This window comes from Elgaria multicarinata, chromosome 18 (genome assembly GCF_023053635.1).
Source record: "Elgaria multicarinata webbii isolate HBS135686 ecotype San Diego chromosome 18, rElgMul1.1.pri, whole genome shotgun sequence".
Lineage (NCBI taxonomy): Eukaryota > Metazoa > Chordata > Lepidosauria > Squamata > Anguidae > Elgaria > Elgaria multicarinata.
The window spans coordinates 9,809,216-9,829,612 of record NC_086188.1 but is presented as its reverse complement, the minus strand read 5'-3'; the positions used below and the strand labels follow the sequence as shown (position 1 = coordinate 9,829,612).

Sequence of the window (20,397 nt, the reverse complement as noted above, 5' to 3'; positions counted from 1 at the left end):
ATCCGTTGAAAATTGTGAATTAATGGACTTTGAATAGCATTTAAGAAAAAGCCCAGAACTGTCAATGTAGGAAATCTAGGTTTATTTTTGACTGGATAGGAGAATCGAGTGTTAATGGAGAATCTGCTTCTCCATTAATAGAGCAATGGGCATATCAGGACAAGATCCACATATATTGCTTTGATAGGCGGAAGATGCTAACTGCATTCACTGCTCACACTAACAGCACAGTGTTTGAATCAACTCTGCAGTTATGAATTCACCCCTTCCTGACTGTACACAGAATTCTCAGAGAGAGAATGTTATAATCTCAGGGCCTTCTCTCACACATTGCCCCCTCCTTATTAAGCCTAAGTTTTTTTTGTTTTGTTTTTACTTTAATTTACCCTTAAAAATATGAAGCGTAAATGTGACAAGCAGGTGCTCAAAAATGTGCATTATATGAGCTGGGATTGGCTTCACCTCCCTTAATGAGGGAACAGTGAAACCAGGTTTGTTGTTGTGGCATGTGTGAAACAGCCCTCTATGAGGCTCAGCTCTTATGTCTTGCTAAAACATTTGCTAGCATCAGTGGTCTTCAACTGGTGGGTTGCACCCTAAAAGTGGGTTGCGAGATCAGTCCAGATGGGTCATGGCAAAGCCGCTGCTGCCACATTGGGCAATGGTGAAATGGTGAAAGTGGGTCCCATGTTGCTGGTTGGGAGTCCGAAGTAGGTCTCGGGTCTGGACCAGATGAAGACCATGGTGCTAGATGTTATGTCCTCTGATTCCTGTCTTTTCCCTTTGGTCTTTCCACACCCTGGATTGGGACAAGACTGGACAGAGTACTACATTCTGCCTATACCACAATCTGACAGGGTGAGGAGGAGCTATCAGGTTCTTTTATGGTAGGCTGAGGGGTCCAGAACCTGCAGGCCAGAAGCCAAGGAAGAACATGCACAATACAAGGCAAGGATATGAACTGCAACGGGCCAAGGGATGTTTCTTACTGTGAAATTTACCTATTTTGCTGCACATACATGTATTGGAAACCCACAGTATACAGTATACATGTATTGGAAACCCATAGTCCATTGAAGCTACCCCACATGTATAAATTCCAGTAAAACAGATACATGTGGGTTAACCGTAGGTGATATACATGTGGTGTGCATGCTTGTTAAATGAGTGAAAGCACTATCCTTGCAGGAATTTCAGCAAGGCTGAAGTGGCCCGTAAGGGGTTGTGCTGCTGTAAGTCACCGAAGTGTCACTCAGGGTTGTTCTTTAACATGCGCCTCCTCCAGGCCCGAGTTGAGCATTGTTCATGGTTCAAAGCCCAGCAGCACCCCAACAAAAGGATCAACTGAATGGGCAAGCCGGTATTAATAAGCAGGTCAGGAAAAATACGTTCCTTTCAGTCCAGAATTCCATTTATCATGAGCTTACAGCAAGGAGATAAAGGGAAATAATTATCCTAACCTAGTTACAGTCATCAGTAACAGTGTCAAGGTTTCGCCCTGCTGTTGACCTGGAACATGTGACTGGAACACAAGAGCGAGGGCTGCTGTCAGCTGAAACAGTGACCCTCCTACGTTATTGTCAAAAAAGCAGAACAAAAGATCCTTTTGTTTTATTGTTTTTGCTGGGTTTAATTTTCTTGCAACGGCTGGGCAATCAGGAAGGCCCGTTCTCTGATAACAGATGCAACTTGGGCTTTGAATCGAAGATGCAGCAAGTGCATATTTCAGCTAAGATTTTAAACACACACACACACACACACACACACACACACACTGAAATAACCTCCTCCTTTTGCTTGTTTTACACTTATCTTTTCACATTTTCAACTTTCCCCTCAGCTTACTGACTACAGTAAATACTGAAACACTGCAAAACAGTCATTGTGGCAGTCTCAGACAGCGAGAAGGCATGCACAAATTATAATCAGCGATGGTTTCTTGATTAAAGGTAGTGGAGGGAAACATCCCTCTAATAAGCCCATGTGTCATAAAGTAAGAAGGTGTTTTTTTCCATGAACATCTACCGAACTGGTGATAGCCAGACACTGTAAATCACATACTTCCTTCTATTTCCAATGTTCAGAGGTGAGTATCATTAAAATACACCACAATCCACACACAAGAGGGAGGTATCAGCGGGCTCAGGGAAACTCCAAGGTTTGTTGGGGTGGGATTAAGCAGAAAACCAGCACTGGGGAGAACTGAGAAATGGAGGGTGAAATGGAGCGCTTGCAATCTTGAAAGATGTTCTACACACTACAACTGTAAACGTCAAGTATGCAGCAACCTTGCTGAAATTAAACAGTTTTTTAATCTTAGTCGGTGTCTTCTGGGAATCTTTTCTATGACACTCAGAGTTCCACAATGGAAGGAAGGTGAGATAAAAAAAATATTATTACTTGAAAGCATCTGTAGTTATTTCAATGATAAATAACTACCATTTAAATTTATTTTAATTTATAACGCACATTTTTTTTTTTAAAAAAAAAATCCTTTTGGGGTAGCTTATAGCGATGTTTTTATGCTGCACTTTGTATATCACTTTGAAATTTCTCTTTAATGTAGGTAATTCATAAACATGAGTAAATAAATAGATAGAATAAATGTAAACCTACACAAAAACAACAATAAAAACAGAACAACTGAAAATGAAGATAGCATAGCAGAGACGCTAGGTAGCTTGCGCTTGCATAGCGAGCACGTAGAGTTTGCACAACCTGCCTACACTTAATTCAAGTTCTTAATTCAAGTTTGCCTTCTTCAGGTTTCCTTGAAAAGACGGATTTTTCAGACCTTAAAGTGAAAGTGCAACAGATTTCCAGATCCAGAAGTTATATACGCCTTATTCAGCCCATAACATTTCCACTCGCAAAGATTGAGTCTTGGACCTGAATAAGCCAATCAGCAAATAACAAACAAAGTGACCACGCAAAACAAGTCTAGCCATGAAAGCCTGCACAGCACCATTCAATATTAATTTATCTTCTTTTCCTACTTGTGGAAGTTGGAAAAGGCGTTTACTGGGCACAGGTGTCGTTTTGGATCTTTACGATGGAATCGGGATGACTGGCAAAGTAGCTGGAGGAAGGGAAAAGAAGGGGACATACAGAGAAGCACATGCCTGGGTTTTTTATTATTATTTAAAAAGCACCCCAAGAAAGCGCTACAGAAAGAAGATGAAAAACTAAAGCAGAAGAGATCGCAGCCCACCCCAAGCTAAAAATGAGCCCCAGGCATCCATACTGGAGAGACTTGATCCCATACCTTATTTGCTACCAAGCCACTCCTGATACGAGGAAGCTCCAGGTCCGCTGAGTTCTACAGACAAAACAAAAAGTTCTGTTCACAATCAAGCACTTTTAGCAGAAATTTCTCTTTCAGCTTTGCTCTGGCAAAGAATTGTTAATGGATTCATAAATCCAGGTGCTTCCTTCATTTCATGAAAGAGGCTGGGGTTCTTTAACAAGGCAGGCAGCAACCCAGGCTTGTGAAAGTTGCCTATCATAACATTTGTGTATTACATTTGTATCCCGTTTTTCTTCCATGGAATTTAAGGCAGCCAACCAGGAGGTCTCCATTCTAAGTGCTGACCAGACCCTGACCAGTTTACATTCAGTAAGGTTGCTGTATCTGGTATTTTCAAAACCACCAAAAGTGAATTGTAGGGGTCCCAGAAGGCTCCTAAGATGTGTTGGGAGGTTGATCCAATAACGTTTGTGAATATGCGACAGACTGGATTACCCATTGGGCTATTTAGGCTATTACAGTAGGAGAATCAAAGGGCATTCTTGTTTAAAAGGCCTTAAATGTCCAACATTTGAAGATGATTCCGGTGGTATTTGCTTTAGAACTATACACCGAGATAGACCTTCCTGTATATGCATGAAGATTTTTCATTCAAACCTGACAACTTTGCCTAAACTGGACTTTGCCTAAACTGGATAATCACACTAGCAACCAATGCAAGTGGTAAAAGTAGCCCATCCACAACATTTCATACACAAATTAGGTAAAGAAATAGCAACAATGGCTGACGGATAAAAGAAGAAACTGCAATGCGACTCAACGCATATGAACATTTTCAATTACCTTGGGTACTTCAAATGAAGCCACAGAAACTGCCAGGTTGATAAGTTGATATCATAATGGCTTTAGAGGGGTAAAATACTGCTAAAGGGATCCTAATGGCTGCTACACAGTCACATTAATGAAGATGGGGAATGAGAGAAAGCCAAAATACAGTTTCATTAAATGAAATGAGCTTTCTGGGATTTATTTGTCTAGCGCAAAGGTGTGTGGTGTTGGTGGTAAAGGGCATCACATTCTCTTGGGGGGGGTGAGGGGAAGGGGGTTATTTAGCTAGTGGTAAGATATACTGATAAGAATAGAACATAGGAAGCCTTCTAATACGGAGACCATCTAGCTCAATATTGGGACCATCCATCTACCCCAACTTGTCAGCAGCTTCCCAGAGTTTCAGATAGGAGTCTTTATCAGCCCTGGGGTTGAAATGCCAGGGGTTAAACCTGGAATGTTTTGCATATCAAGTGCTTGGTATACACTGGTCTGGTTCAGCTGCTCCAACAAAGCAGAGTTTTGAGTGAACAAGCTCAAGTGCATTCTCCTGCTAAAAAGACTTCTTGACTGGTTAAACCAGAGTTTCCCGTGATGTTTCAACTGGGAAACTAGAGTTGCCTACAAACCAGGATTTCCAACCAGGGTCAGATTGCTCATCACACATTCACACGCTGGCAACCTATTTTTGTTGGAGCAGACCATTAGGTCTCAACTGGTGGCTATTGTGGAAGGGTTTTATACCAACCCCCATGCCTGGAATAGAGCACAAAGTGGAACAGGATACAGTAGTAGGCGCAAATTGGACAAGCGGCTAACTTTAGTGCAAACTCAACTGATGTCGCAGACACATCTTAGGCCTCCCTTTGCGAATTTCTTCCTAAGCTGTTCCTCTGTTTTGCTCAGCAAACAGCTGGCAATGGCTCATGGCAACAAGAGATTCCGATTGCATTTTAAAAGATTTTCCATTCTACGGTGCTATTTAGCGAACACAGAAAGGCGGGCAGGGAGGAAAGGGGAAAAAAGCCCAAGTTGCTTCACCATTTATGTTGTGTAAATCTGAGATAATAGATCTTCTGCCTAATCCTAATGAGGCCTCCCCATTAAAATCTTTATTAGCTTCCAGCTCAGCGGCTTGCCAAAAAGCTTGTCAGTGCCTCCCCACCCCCCATCCCGCTATCTCTCTGTACCAAGATCTGCTTTAACTTTTACAAATAGCTCTAAGATATTTCCCCTGCTTATCAGCAATGCCAAGCAGCTTGCCTTATCACTGCTATTGCAGATAAAATAAATGAGCTAAGGATGATATGAATAATGGCATTTTCTGTAGGCTGGTTTCCCATTACATTCTCAACAGATTGTAGATTTAAACTTCAGCACAAAAGAGGTGGGGAGAGTGTAGAGTGGGGGGAAGAGAAGAAGGTTTTTTAAACATTACCTTCCTTTTACTCAAGAGCCTCAGATTCCAGCATGTATTTTAAGCCTACCTGAACTGAGGAGGCAATTAATTTTGAAAGGGACAAGAAGAAAGCCAAGGTTCGGCTTCTTAGAAAATCCCTGGGCCGAGCGCATTGTGACTTTTAGAGATGGTGCTTTTTTTTTTAGTTGCATTTGGCAGGGAGGGAGAGTAGGCTTAGAGCTACACAGTCCTAATAAAGCTGTCTTCATTAGACATCCTTTCTCTCTCCCCTAGGCGTGTACAAGCCTGGAGTCAGAGAAGGACAATGGAAGCAAAGGCTGGATTGAAGAATACAACATCTCTCGCTGCCAGCTCACATCTGATTAGATTCTACCAATGTGCCACGTTCATTGTATAGGGAAGGCTCAAAGCCATGGTACAAAGGTGATAGCAGTAAGGCAACAGACAAAGAGTTGAAGGCCAGCTGGTGCATTAGCTGCTGGATGGGTAACCTCGGATGACAAAGCCAGAGGTTGCATTCCCCTCACCCCGGCTCCCCGGCAATAAAGCTGCATTACTACTTCTTGCCATTGCAGCATTGCTACTTCTTGCTCTGAGACCAAATGAAGTCTGTACTGGAAATCACTTACAGACTCGGCAAATACCAACTAAAAGAGAGGGGGGGGGGGAAAACACACCCTGCACCAGTAAACGTAGCATCACATTTTACCAATCAGGATTATGATGCAAATAATGCTCTTTTGAAAACTGTGCCGTTTCAAAAGCTGCAATGCTCAAAAGACCCGTGCTTTCCAACCACAGCTGCCATGTTCACTTTCCTCTCTTGTAATCAGATATATATATATATATATATATATATATATATATATATATATAAATAAATTATTAACTCACTACAATATTACTGTAGTCATTTATTTTATATCCTGCCTTTCTTCTATAATGGAAGTCAAGAGGATGTGCCAGAAAGTTCTTTGGTCATCTTCCCATCCAAGCACTGTCCAGGCCCAATCCTGCTTAGCTTCAGCAAGAGTTGCAGTACCATGAGCCTTCAGAACATATCCTGGGAGAACTAGCATTTGTTCCTCCCTACTTTATAATGGGCTTGTTCAGACAATATGCTAAACCATGTTTAGGCTGCTAATCCTTTTGCAGCAAATGGTTAGTGAGCGTGTTTAACCACCATGGTTAAGAATGGTTCACACAATACGTTAAGTCATGGTTCACACGACATGCCAAGCCATAAAGTTTAACTCAAAATGTTTAACCACCATGGCTTAGCGTGTCGTCAGAATAGGGTCACTGACATGGAAGTGCTTCCATAGCTCTGGGTTCTGGCATGCCATTAGCTGTCACCCATAAAAGCTCTATAGTCACTACTGAGAGGAGCCATGTTTAAAGTCTTCCAATGAACTGAACAGACGCAGGGAAAAGATGGCAATTACAATTAATAATCATTTAATTGGTAGACAAAGGGCAGATTATGCAAAGAGAAATACTCAGCCACATTCAAAAGGGGAAGGATGGTAATGAAATATCCAGATCTTACCACACCCCTGCAATGTGATGTGTTTGAATGGGGTTAACCAGAAAAAAACACAGGAATAACTATACTGTATGCAACATAAGTGATGTTTACAATACACGGGAAGAATGATTAATGTGGGTATAGAATCTAACACGAATTTGGTATTATTTTCAAAGGTCAGCGTGACTGCAACCTATCAAAGGGGGCATATGAAAGGTACCATACTTCATGGAGGAGGGGTTCCCTTGGTCACATTCAAGCATACGCATAAAAAGCTGCCTTATATTGAGGCACACCATTGATCCATCTAACCCACTAGCAACTACTCCAGGCTCTCTAGCAGAGATCTTTTCCAGACATGCACCTTGAGACTCTTTTAACTGGAGATGCCCCAAAACTGAACCTGAGACCTTCTGCATGTAAATCATTTGCTGTGAACGTCGGTTCTTAGTGTGCAATACTGGTTTGTACCTAAAAGCAGAGCTTATATTTGCCTTGTCCGGCACGATGCTATCTGCCATAATCAGGAACCGTAACTCATCATTTCACTAGCATGTACTAGAGCTCTGAGAAGCTTCATATTTTGTGAATGTGATTGCACACAAGCATAAAATGCAGGCATGAGTGATAGCATCTATGTGGGAGTTTTCTGGGCTGCAGGGTAAAATTCTATGTCTTCAACCTTTCAAGAATTATTTGATGTCAGTAGACTTGATGGAACCAATGTGTTTATTGGTGCCTTGATCCCACCCACACTGATGTGGGGGAAAGTCCCATTGTTTAAGGGAAGTTGTTTCCAACAAAGCATTTTAGGACTGAAGTCTAAGCAACTGATTGATTCATTTCACTTACACTTGCTTTTCTTCTATGATAGATACATAGGGTTCCCATGTGGTCTATCATCCAGGTCTGGACCAGGTCCAGATCTGCTTATTACCAGTGAGGTTGTTGCATCCTAAAGTTACTTGGGCACAGGCCACAATGAAACCAACTAGACTCATGTGGGCTGGATGGACAAATACGATGGACAGGAAAAGCGAAATGGGAGAAACAGCAACAACACTTTGGTATTTTCTGGACGTTTATATCTATGGGATGTGGGTAACAGTGAGCAACACAAATTTGCTTACTGCCATACTATGAATTTCTTGGCCCATAATATTAGAAAAGTACATCCAACTTTTGACAGAGGCAAGCAAAAATGGTCTTTTTCCTTCCACCCTTTTTGCCTTCCAACTGCCACCACTGCAGGGTTAAATGATTTTCCATTCCCCCGCAATCCTAGCCCTGTCACTGTATCAAGGTTATCTATTATTGGCAGTGACAGGTGAAAATTAATCTCCTAATTATTTCTTGCTGCGTAATCTCCACTGAAGAAGTAACATAAAAGGATTACAGTGCAGCCTTCATGGAAGGCTTTTCGGGAGCCAATCATACAGTTCTAAAGGAGGCATGTGTTGGAGAGGTATTTATGGAGGATTTCCAATCATTCTGGAGACACACACACACACACACACACACATGGACACGGAAACGCACACACACTTTAGGGCTGAGAGGCTCTGGACTGAGGAGGCACTTGGAGGTCTCTTAAAGGCATAAAAGAAACAATATTCACTCTCTTGACAACAACTCGAGGGAGAATAGCAGGTTAAACCCAACAACGTGTTTCCGCTTTCATTCACTGTTTGTCAAGTGTTCAAAACATACCTCAAACATCAGAGGGGAATTAATTTTTCCCTGCAGACACAGAATGTGTGTGTGTGTGTGTGTGTGTGTCATCGTATTTATTCCATTTCTCTTGTTTTTCTCAAGATGTGCTTAGCCCAGTCCACAAACCCAACAGATTGCAATCCTAAGAAAGAACTCACACCTGAAACAAAATCTTGCAGTGAACAATATTTATGATTCAAACCAGCTCGCTACACTCTTTTCCAGAACACTCCATTACTTCCTACAACCCCAACACTCAGTCAGCATGTGCGGGGTTCCGTTTTAAAGCTGCAATCCTATGCATGTTTTGACAGAAAGAAGTCCTTCAGCTTGGAGTTGTAGGACTTCTTTTTTCTGTCTAACAAGCATCGAATTGAGCCTTAAAGGTTTTTGTCCAGTAGCCTAAAGGAAACAATCTTAGATCAAAGTCTTCCATTTCAAAAACAGAAGCTTAATCAATGGCACTATGATATTGACTACAGTAGATGTAGTATCTTTCTGCTACCTAAGTCATGGCAAGGCACATAAGGCGTTGCAATACAATTTAGATTCACAGTCACTGAATGCTTCTAGATTCATGCACTGAACATCTATGGAGTTTACATTACAATTTAACACTTTTCAGAATTGAGAACTATGTTCCAAGAGCCATTTTTTTCTGGTCGTTTCAATTGTAGCATAGTCTTACTGCAAATTTTTGTACATACATTTTTATCATCCACCGCTATCCTTAGTATTCTATGTATGTATTTAAAGTGTCACCCCCACCCCTGGGCCTACAACTAACTGTCAAGGCAGCCCACAACAGTACTTTTATTTTCAGGGTCATATCCAACAAACAGTGCTAGTCCTATATACCATACAAATGTAATTTCTAGAAACCTGAAAATCAGGTTTTGATTTACATATGCATGTTCCATCTACAAGACCAATGCACAACCCAAATAAGCCACAAAATGTGGATTTAAGCTAATCAGATCTTCTCAATTCAGTATCTTAAATCCAAGTAGATTGACTTATAGGAGTTATACACCCGGCTGTAAAAGAGCATCCATTCTAACAGAAACATCTTTTACTGCTGTACAGTTTTATGGCAAAAAACAAAGACGTCTAGCCTGAATTTTAAGAAAAACGAATAGGAACAGGATAAAACTGGTTAAACGATATATGTCAAAGTATACAGCACAGAAAGAAAACTAGCCCTAAGGATCTGGGTGATGAAATGGGCTGACCATAGTTCTAATTGCACTGCCTGAGGACAGATATCTGTTATCAGGTTCCTTTCTCTTCACACCACTATGGGTGAAGACAGACAGACATTTTAAAGTGTTGTGGAAGTGGTCTGAACATACATTTTCTTGCCCTGAGCACCAGTGTCTGTTCAAACCACTTCCACTGCACTTTACAATGTCAGTTTGTCTTCTCCCATATTGCATGTCTGCACCTTGGCCTGCAATCACTTCATTACACCAGGAGCCACACGGTATTTTGCATCCCACAGGGCAGAAAAAATGGTGCCAAACAGGACTGCTCTGTGGAAAGGACAGAGCTCAGTGGTTTATGGGCAGAAGGTCTCGGGTTCAATTCCTAGCATCTCCAGGGGTGGTAAAGACTCCTGTCTGATAACCAGGAAATCACTGCTGGTCAGATTAAGAAAGCTAGATGGACCAATGATCTGAGTCTGCATAAGGCCATTTCTTAACCTTTCCCCTCCATGCTGTGCAGGACTGGCATCAACACCTGGCACCACTGGGCAGCCGCCAGGGCCCCAGCACCCTTAGCAGGCAGGGCCCATCACTGACACTTGTCCTGTGCCTTCTTTAATATTTTTTTCCTGGCTCAGCTCACCAGACAGCACAAGATGTCTGAGTCTGGCTGCCATTTTAACTCCCTTACAATTCCCCCAAACCAGCGTTTTGTGGCATTATGGGAAATTTAAATGGCATCCTGGCACTGCTTGGAGCTTTGCAGCCCGCTACTGCTGCCAGGTTAGCCTACCCTGGTAGAGGAGGGGGTCCACCACAGGGCACTCTGCCCTCAAACCTGGAGCTAGCCCTCGAGCTGAAGGTGCAGCATGGGCCAATATGAAGAAACACACCTGTTCACCACCTTCTAATCTAAGAAAGATATTCAGTATCCCAACATATTTTTGGTGTGCTCCCTTGAGTCTAGACTGCACAGCCCTGGACCTTAGAGACCCATGCTGCCATATTGTTTCTAAAAGAAGCTACCAAGTTTGAGGCCTAACATCTATCACACCTATTTCCCATGTCTCCAGCATGACTAGGAGGAGGTTATGAGTATGCAAAAATGAGGTAAGGGTCTCCACAGCAATCAAATTGCTGTGGAGAACATTAATACCATACAGTATTAATGTTCATGTTCTATGCACCAAGGGTGAACAATTTATGGCCCTCCAGATGTTTTGACCTACAACTCCCATGATCCTTCACCATTAGCTATGCTTGCTAGGGCTAATGGGAGTTGTAGGTCAAAGCACCTGGAGAGCTACAAGTTACCCACCTGCTCTACATGAAAATTTGCATTCCTAGAACCAGAACATAAACTCAGTCACATGCTTGGCTCTTGGTAATTGGCAAGCCATATGTCCTTCAGATATTGTCATGTACTTTAGTAGCCACAAGATGGCGTACAAATTATTGGGGCGGGGGGAGAACCCCAAATATTTAAAATGTGATTGGATGAGCAAATTCAAGTTACATCAACAGCAAATTTTGCACATCAAAAGGATTTTAGCTATCGCGAGAGGCTATCATTACCAAAACCACCACCAGGGGGCACTGTGCGACTTGTGTGTCTTAACAAGGAAAGAGGGGGTGATCATCTTTCAAACAAAATTAAATTTTAACAAACTTTTTTTATGCAGGGGGGGGAATTACAAACACCAATTTGCTCCTCTTTTGTCATTATAGATGCTTGCAGAAAGAGGAGACTGTGTGGATATTAAATTAGCATTCAGATGAAAATATTTTCCTCATCTGCAACAGTTCCTCAATCTGTTCATCCACGGGATGGAACATCTTTAAATCCACTTCTAATAGCAAATGCTGGGCTTTAATAGCCTAGATTTTCAGCTTTCATTAAAGAGGTTAAGAGGGCCTGCTAGGGGTGAAACACAAGTGTCATCAGTGGGCAGAGGGAATAAAAGATGGACGACACTGACTTTTTAATGTAACTGGAGTTGAAAATTTAGAAACTTAGCTGGTCAGAGTCAAATAGCATATTGTTCTCTATGCAAACCCAAATCTTCAATGTCCTTTATTGAATGACTCCACAGACTAGGAGTGGGGTAGGAGTATTTAGGTGAGATGATTTATTAAACCCAAAAAGCTGCATACACAGAACTTGGGAGATTTGACTGTATAAACAGATAAATATAAATATTTAAATATATTTTTTAAGTTTTGCCCCTAAAAGGATACAACGGGCTGAGTTTATCGTGGGTAATACCAGGGATTTGCCTTCCATTCGTCTATAACTGCAGTAGATAAACTGAAATAACAAAATGAAAGCTGAGACAGAAGCATAAGCCTTTAATGTTTTATATCTTTGGCATTAAGTCTGTCTCACAGAATTAAGATTTTTGTCATTCTGCCATCTTGGGAGATATTTCTGTTGTTGCAAAAATGTAATCTCAGTAAGTTACCGAACCTCTGACAAAATACACACAATTGCACATTAATAGAGATCTCCCTATCAGTCCCATACCTCACCATGCTAAACCCCAGTATTTTCTCTTGTGTGCATCAGAGATACAAATTCATCTACACAGACATTTCAATACAATTCCTTTCATTATATGATACAGAAATTCTCCCAAGAGATATTAGGCAAGGGCAATTCTCCCCTTCCTTCCTTCCCTCCCTCCCTCTCTCTCCAAAGATCCTGCTTCTCATTACATTTTCTGGTAATTGATCAGGCTAGGAAGCAGTTTCTGGATAGATCCATATGTTTGATATCTGGGACACGAGTCCCATCCAAAGAGTGAAATACCACAAGAAGCATCCATGAGTTTGGTAGCCCAACTCTCTTCATCTGCTGCTGATTTTCAACAAGCAATGCGACAGACACAAAGACACTGTTCTTGTAGTTGCTGCATGCCAATTCTGTACTTCTATAGCCAGTGACCAGCATTTACTGCTGAGCTCTACTCTTACAAACAAATGATGACAGGACAATTCTCACGACATCTTCTGCATGCAGCATCCATGATGTGTAATCAGCCATTACTGAAATACTAACGCTTCAAGCAGAAGACTGTGTGGACTGGCGTTTCTGGATCTTGTCTCGATGAAGATAATGAACAAACACAAGTGATAAATACAAGAATTGAGACAGCAAGAATGTTTGTCAGAATGGAACAACTGCTATGCAGTTGGCACCTTAATCTTGCACTAAGGATTCGGATGATAAGATGTTATATGTTCTTGATATTATTTTATGGAGTGGAGGCTTGGACACTTGAGAACAATGTGAGGAAGATCAAATCTTTTGAAATGTGGCTATACTGACGTATGCTGAAGATACTGTGGACTGACCAAATAACAAATGTGGACGTACTATGTAGGGTAAACAAATGGAATGAATAAATACCATCAGAAGAAGAAAATTTCAATATCTTGGTCTTATTATTCGAGGAGAAAAACACACCATACTCCAACTTATTATACAAGGGAAAATTGAAAGGAAAATATCAGTAGGAAGAAAATGAACATCATGACTAAAGAACTTGAGGGAATGGTATAGCTGTACTTCTATACAATTATTTAGAGCAGTGGTGTCAAAACCAAAAATAGCTGTAATGATAGCTAACCTCCGATAAGAGAAAGCACCTTAAGAAGAGGTGTGTGTGTGCGTGTGCGTGTGCAGGGAACATATATCTCAGGGGCAGGACACTGTAATTCATGACATCATCAGTTGTAATACAGTTACATCTCCCTCCTAGGGACATGTTGCCAACCAGTGCTGGACTAACTGAACTCTGACTCAGCACAAGGCAGCTCCGTGCATTTGTGCCTTCCCATGGTATTAAACCTGCTTGGAACGTGGTATCTGTGAAGGCCAGCAAAAAGTGTGTACATATTTGCTTCTGCATGCGCAGAAAGGTGACCCGCACTTCATTCAGTATTCACACGGCCTGTTCTGCATGCAGCAGCATAATGAAAAGTCAAGGCAAACTGACTAAAGATACACCTCCCACACATGGGATGGTGAGAAACCACCCTACATTGTGTGTGTGTGTGTGTGTGTGTGTGTGTGTGTGTGTGTTAAAGATATGTGTAAAAAAGCCTGGCTGCTTTTCCCTAATATTTTGAGACTGCAGCTTTATGAAGGCCGATCGCCACTGCCACAGCATCACACCCACAAAGCGAGAACTCATTTGCAACACAAACACAGTGACAGCAAAAAAGAGATAATGTGCTGTTCTTGCACACCTATCTCAAAGGGGTAACGATGCAAGGACAGCTGAGAAAATAGATGCAAACAGAATTCACAGCAAGAAAATATGTGCTTGGGGAGTGCTTCAAACACACACACACACACACACAGAGGATGGAAAAGTCTTTCCCAAGATTCATTATCTTCAAGGATTTATTTCATGGCACAGGCAAGATTTTTGAACCAGGGACCTCCTGGTTCTCAGGTCACGCTTTTTGCCAATATACCTCCTTCAGCGATGTTCTTATAAAAATCAATATTGCACTCCTGTTTTGTTCCAAATGCATCTATTCCCTGCAAAAAAATAATAATTCATTTCCTATTCAGCCACAGTGGAAAGAACAACAGTTTTCATGCAAAATAACTTGCTGCTTAAACCAACAATCATCCATGCCATATGCTGGACAATGTCAAAATTGTTTCTCCTGGCTTTTCTCATGTTGAATGAGCAAATATACACCATACAAGCATGTACACACTCAGGGAAGCTGGGTTTAAATGGAAGTGAATTTATTTTAAAAAACAACAACACTCAAACTTCCTACATACAAACTATCTTTATAAGCAAAATTGAGGTATCACTTCTTGCCTACAGATGACTCCTTTCATCCAGTGAATTTAAAATGCCTAGGTTTTCACAAAATGGTTAACACACCAGGTTGGGGATCTTATTCTAGCTATTTAGAAAACTGTGGGATCCGGGGCTGGAGGCGATGATGGCAGGGTGCAGGGGAGTGCAGTATTTGTAAAATGTTAATGCAGCAAGGCCCCAACCTAGCTTTTCTGCTTCCTAAGTCCGTATGCGGAGAAAATCGGATTTAATACATAAACATAAACCACTGGAGTAAAATTCTGAGTAGGGATGACCAGAGATTTAACTCCTTAGAAATGACAGCAGGCAGGTTGTGCATCTATGTAATACCTTAACAGTCTTTTCCAGCTGAGACAGACTTTCTTCCAAGAGTGGATAATACAGTAAATAATTCCAGCTCCTATTGTAGAAAGGACAGTGCCCAAGGATTTGTGTAATAGGCAGCCTCCATGACCCCAAGACAATCAATGGAACAACAAATGTTTTCTCTGTCTTTCTCTGTAAACATCGCCACTGAAACTGTTTATTCCCCCCCCCCAAAGTAAAACCAGATATATATTTTTTAAAAATATATTTTTGGGCACTAATGATGCACAGATGAAATATACATTTTGGGATATATACACACAGAGTTTTCTGAGTAGCTTAGTCATCCCTTTTAAATATTTCATTCCAGAGATTGCCAATTTTCACTAGCTTTTAAAATCCCCCCTCCCCCTTCTTGTCCCTGTTCTTTTCACAACAAAAAGAAGTTTGCTTGCCCAGTGATGTGGAATGTTCATTTCACACTATAAAATTTGCACTTTTAAAGACCTGAGCTTGGAATGCCTAATTGGCTGAAATGTTGCTTTCAAATAAATGTAAAAGGGTTGGGGGGGGGGGTTAGGCCGTTGAAGCAAGGATGGCCTTCATCATGCAGGCAGTATGGGCCTAGAATGTCTACTTTGCAATTCACGCATCTTTGTAATACTTTCGGCATATTTGTTAGAACAAATGACACTATGTCATATTGGAAAGCTCCCTGAAGACTATTTTAACATTACACTAATTTGAGGTGAATTTCTTTCTTTTTTCTGTACTTAAACCACCACCTATGATGAGGAAAAGACAAATCAAATTGAACAAGAGAATTAATTATCAACTATTTAACTTAAAGATCTCACTCTCAACTTTATGTTTCAGTTAATACTGGTCAAGGTCAAATTAAAAGCTCTTTGAACCTTGTGCTGTGTGTTACTGTCATGCCTTGATGATTAAACACGATCTGTGTGTATGTGTTTGTGTATACAACACATACAAACAGTAATACAATGCCACATCCACCAAAGAGAACTGCAAATGATATTTATAAAGCACAAATGTATACTGGGACAAGACAGAAAAATGAAAAACCATTTAGCGTGTATGTACTATTAAAAATTCACTGCCTCGTTTTGGACATTATGTTTACACCTCACTGTACTGCTCTGTTTCTTCAGTTGTTCTCAGTAAGAAGTCAATGCCTTAGCTTAGGACTGTGGACTCCCAGCCCTTAGCTCACCTTCTTTCTTTTCAGAAAGTGAAGCACATGTTTGTAAATTACAAGGTTGTGAATGTGTATGTGTGAGTGTGTGTATGCACATTGAGAAATCTGTCTCCACTTCTACGGGTTGTAGTTTCTTTGTTTTTGCTTTAGTTATTACAATTTTACAACTTGCCCTTGCAAGAATCCTAAACATTCTACACACAGACATCACACACACACACTCACTCCTCTTCTTTCTTTTGGAGAAAAGTGTCAAGAATCCATACATGCAAACATTGATTTTTACACCATCACTGTTCCATCTGCAAGACTGATATGCTATCCAAAAATGTGTCTAACTCAGACGCAAAACCCCTCAGTTAAATACAAACTTCCAAATAAGTTTTGCACAGGATCCAGTCCAATAGCTCCGATTCCATACGCTCTTAAGGCTCCATTCAAAACTCAATTAAACCCTGCTGCTTATTTTTTTAAAGCCAGTTTTATCCTATTAACTTCCAATGTGGCTAAGCATGGCTTAAATCCGAGCAGTTTGGTTTTAGGGTGTGTGTGTCCCACTGAGTTTAAGTCCCACTGAGTTTAGTGAGGTCTTTCTTTCTAGCAAAAGTGCTTACAAATCGCAATCATCGTTCCCAAGAAAACTGACTTGGAGGCTGAGCTGAACTGAAATTTTTGCAGCCTTGCCTCTACGTAAATGTATTCAAAGGACACCCCACCACACATACACAACGCAAACACAACACCATCAGTGAGTTGGTCAACTGTCTCTTTTTGTGGCGTCTTTCAAGTTCTTGCACCAGATGCATGTTACTTCCAGATTTCCCCTCAATTTTTGGGCTGGGCCTTGTTGCTCTAGAAAATACAGGCTGACTTTTGTTTTCTGCCCATGAAGGCAGCGATTCACTATTTAATATTTCCTCTCGCTCTCTCTCCTCCTGTGGAAGGGGAAGGAAAGAAAAATGTGCTCTGTGCAGAAGATTGGAAAATAAAGATTGAGGGGAAAACACACATGCTGTCTTCAACCAAAGCTAGCTCAGTTTCCTCCACCATTTCACAAAGCTCTCTACTGCCATAAAGGTCTGCTTTACATCAATGCTAACCCCTTTCTACGGTTCTGCATTGAGACCTGGGCTGTCTGCCTTCATTTATTAATCCCACCACCACCAAAAAGAAGTGAGACTATAGTTCGGTTGTGATGCGTTACATCAAATGCCTTTGGGGGAGTGGGGGAGGAATAAAATTTTACTGGCAACCGGAGGGGGGGGGGGCGTTGGAAGAGGGAGAAAACGAAAAGAAACCAAAGAAACACATTGAAAGGTAAATCAAGCTGGAGGATGGAGCGAGGGTGGGACATGAGGAACCTAAGCACCTAGTCAATTTCACCGAAAGCAGGCGAGAAGAAAAGATCTATTCACCGGCAAAGCGGGGGTACGGACACATAGACACAAGGCAACACAGACGCATGTATTTTCCTCTTTTGGTCTGTCTTGCCCGCAATTTTGCGGAATTTGAGAGCAAATTCCAGCTATACTAGGCAAAATACACACACACACACACACACACACACGACACGCAGAGATGCAAAGCTGCAAACAAGGGTAATAAAGCGAAGGGGGAATCTCAAAAGGCACCGATCCGGCTGTGTTTCTGTTCTTTTTCTTTTCCAAGGTGGGGTAAAGAGCCGAAGCGGAGATGTCCCCCCTTTACCCGCCCCCTCCGCAAAGAGCGTGCCATTGTTCGTATGTGTGTGTGTGTGTGTGTGTGTGTGTGTGCGTGCGCGCGCGCGTGTTTTTATTATTCTCTTACTTACCACCCCCTCTGGCCACGCTGCTGTCCAAGCGAGGCGGGTCTTTACAACGCAATCAAAAGCACAGTTGGCAACTTGGCGGAGGAAGGGAACCGAAAGAGATAATCCACAAGGCGAGAAAGGGGGCGGGGGGGGGTAGGGAGCTTTCCTCGAAGCCTCACGCGAGAGACGCGGATCGGGGGGCAGGAGGCGGCTGGCTGGCTGGCTGGCTGGGCTGGGCTGGGAGCAGAGAGAGCGAGAGCGAGAATCCGGCTCTCAACGTCTTTAATCCATACGCGAGAAAGATGGGTTTGATCGGCTTCGGCGGGCGATCAAGGCAAAGCCCCGCTTCTTCGGCACAAAGAAAGATCCACACGCAAAGCCACGAGAAAAGCAGAAGCGCCCAGCGAGGGGAGAGGTGGCCGAGGACGCCCGGGGGAGCTCGCCTCCCAAAGAATCCTTCTGCCGAGGCAAGAGGCAGCTTTCCTTCGGCAAAATAAATCTTTCCTCGCGTTTCCTCGCGTCCCCCCCTCCTGCTTAGATCACGGACGGCGCGGAAGGGAGACCCAGATCTTCCAGGGGGGAGATAAAAAATAAAGACAATAACAATGATAAAGGTGTTCCCCCGCCACCTCCCCTTAAAACAAAAATCTCAAAAGTTTTTCTCTCCCCCTTTTGTTTTGGCTCCTCCGCGTCCTTGCTTCCTTCCTTTCCGCCCGTGCTTGTTTGGGTTCGTTTTTCTCCCCCGCCACTCTCGATGCAAACCGAACCACCGCCGCGAGCCACAGCGTTGCCGACCTCCTTCAGCTCAAAAGCCAAGGAGGAGAAAACATTTCCTCGATCCAGACGACGGGGTCACTGTTAAGAAGAAGCCGAGGAAGAGGAGAAGGACGAGGAGGAGGAGGAAGGGGAGGAAACCCTGCTCCGATCGGCATCGGGAAGCGGCGAGCGGGGGGGTAGAAATAAATCACAGATGCCCCCCAGCACCATCAGAGCCGGAGACTAGTTCGCCCAGCGTTGGAGAAGTCTCTCTCTCGCTCTTTCCCCCCGTTCTTTCTTCCTCTCTTTCCTTTTGTTCAAGTCTTGGTAGCCATTATTCCCAACCATGGAAAAATAAGGAGAAAAATTGGGAGAAAAGGGGGGGGCGGTGCAAACCTCAAGCCCCCCCTTTTTTCCCCCGGAGGCGGCGGCAGGAGCAGCAACACGCCTAGGCGAGGATCGCCCCCTCTCCCTCCTTTCGACGCGGCTCCCTTTTGCCAGCTAGGGCTTCTTTACGCAGAGCCGCTCCGGAGGCGACTGCTGTGCGCGCAGGCGATCGCGAGCGACTAAAATGTAGCAGGAGAAAGAGAGACTGAGAAAGGAAAGCCTAGGCGAGACTAATCCAGCCAAGAGAGGCAGATCTCTCTCTCTCTCTCTCTCTCTCTCTCTCTCTCTCTCTCCCCCTCCCTCTCCTGCTCCCAGACTGGGTGTACTTCGCTGCGCGCCGAACAGCGGCAAAACCACGCGCGCGCCCCCGCCCTCTCTCCCTCCTGCTGCTGTGTTTGCTCTCAAGAACAAACCTTCACCTTCTCCCACCCCAGTTGCCTCCTCCTCCCCCTCCTCCTCCCCGCTCCCCTCTCGTGGAGACCGGAGGCAAATGGAGATTTGTTATCAGTTAGTGCGAAGGGGAACATTTTGCAACTCAAGCACAACCTTGTGTCAGAGTTTAATGGGGGCCTACTAAATCAATAAAGGGAGATAAAGGGGAAATTTGAACATAAAACAACAAGGGCGGCAGCGGCGTAACCCTTGGTTCGATGTCATCTAAGGTGCTTCCAGATGGACAGCTCCTAGCGCCACCAGTCAAAAGGCCTTGTAGGGCTGTTTCGTCTTTCCCTGCTGGATGGGTCTTTTGTGGCAAGGGACAGGGAGGGAGAAGCCGTGGGAAACACAAGATCTGGATCACAAGTAAAATTCTGGGAATGAGGCAGCGCAATGGCACAATAAAAGCCTGGTCCAGCCAGGGAAATTATGGGCATTCTAATTTACACGGGAGGGTGCGCACACTTAGAAGGGCATCTTTGTGCTCTCCGGAAACTGGCTCAGATGGGCAAAGAACAGAGGAGATATGTTTTCTCTTTGGATCCTGACTTCATAATGTTCCTTAAAAAAAACTTGCTCTGTTTTCCTTTACCCTGAGCCTCCAGGATCATGTGCCCCCCCAAACCATGGGGCTATTGCAGTGCTCTGCCTTTAAAGGCTGCTCGGAAACTGCAGTTAGTCAAAAAATACAGCGGTTAAAGGCTGCTAACTGGGATA

The 20,397-nt window shown here is 43.0% G+C and overlaps 1 protein-coding gene across 13 annotated transcripts in view; it reads right to left on the bottom strand.

Annotated features, from left to right (window-relative positions):
• Nucleotides 1-20,397, bottom strand: part of FBRSL1 (fibrosin like 1) — a 721,580-nt gene that overhangs the window by 141,360 nt on the left and 559,823 nt on the right. For 11 of the 13 annotated variants that reach the window (XM_063144094.1, XM_063144088.1, XM_063144096.1 and 8 more), the window contains exon 6: nt 3,266-3,319. The exons of the other annotated variants lie outside the window; for them this stretch is intronic. In XM_063144094.1, the coding sequence (XP_063000164.1) occupies nt 3,266-3,319 (54 nt within the window). The remainder of the gene's footprint in view (nt 1-3,265; nt 3,320-20,397) is intronic. 13 annotated transcript variants of the gene reach the window in all.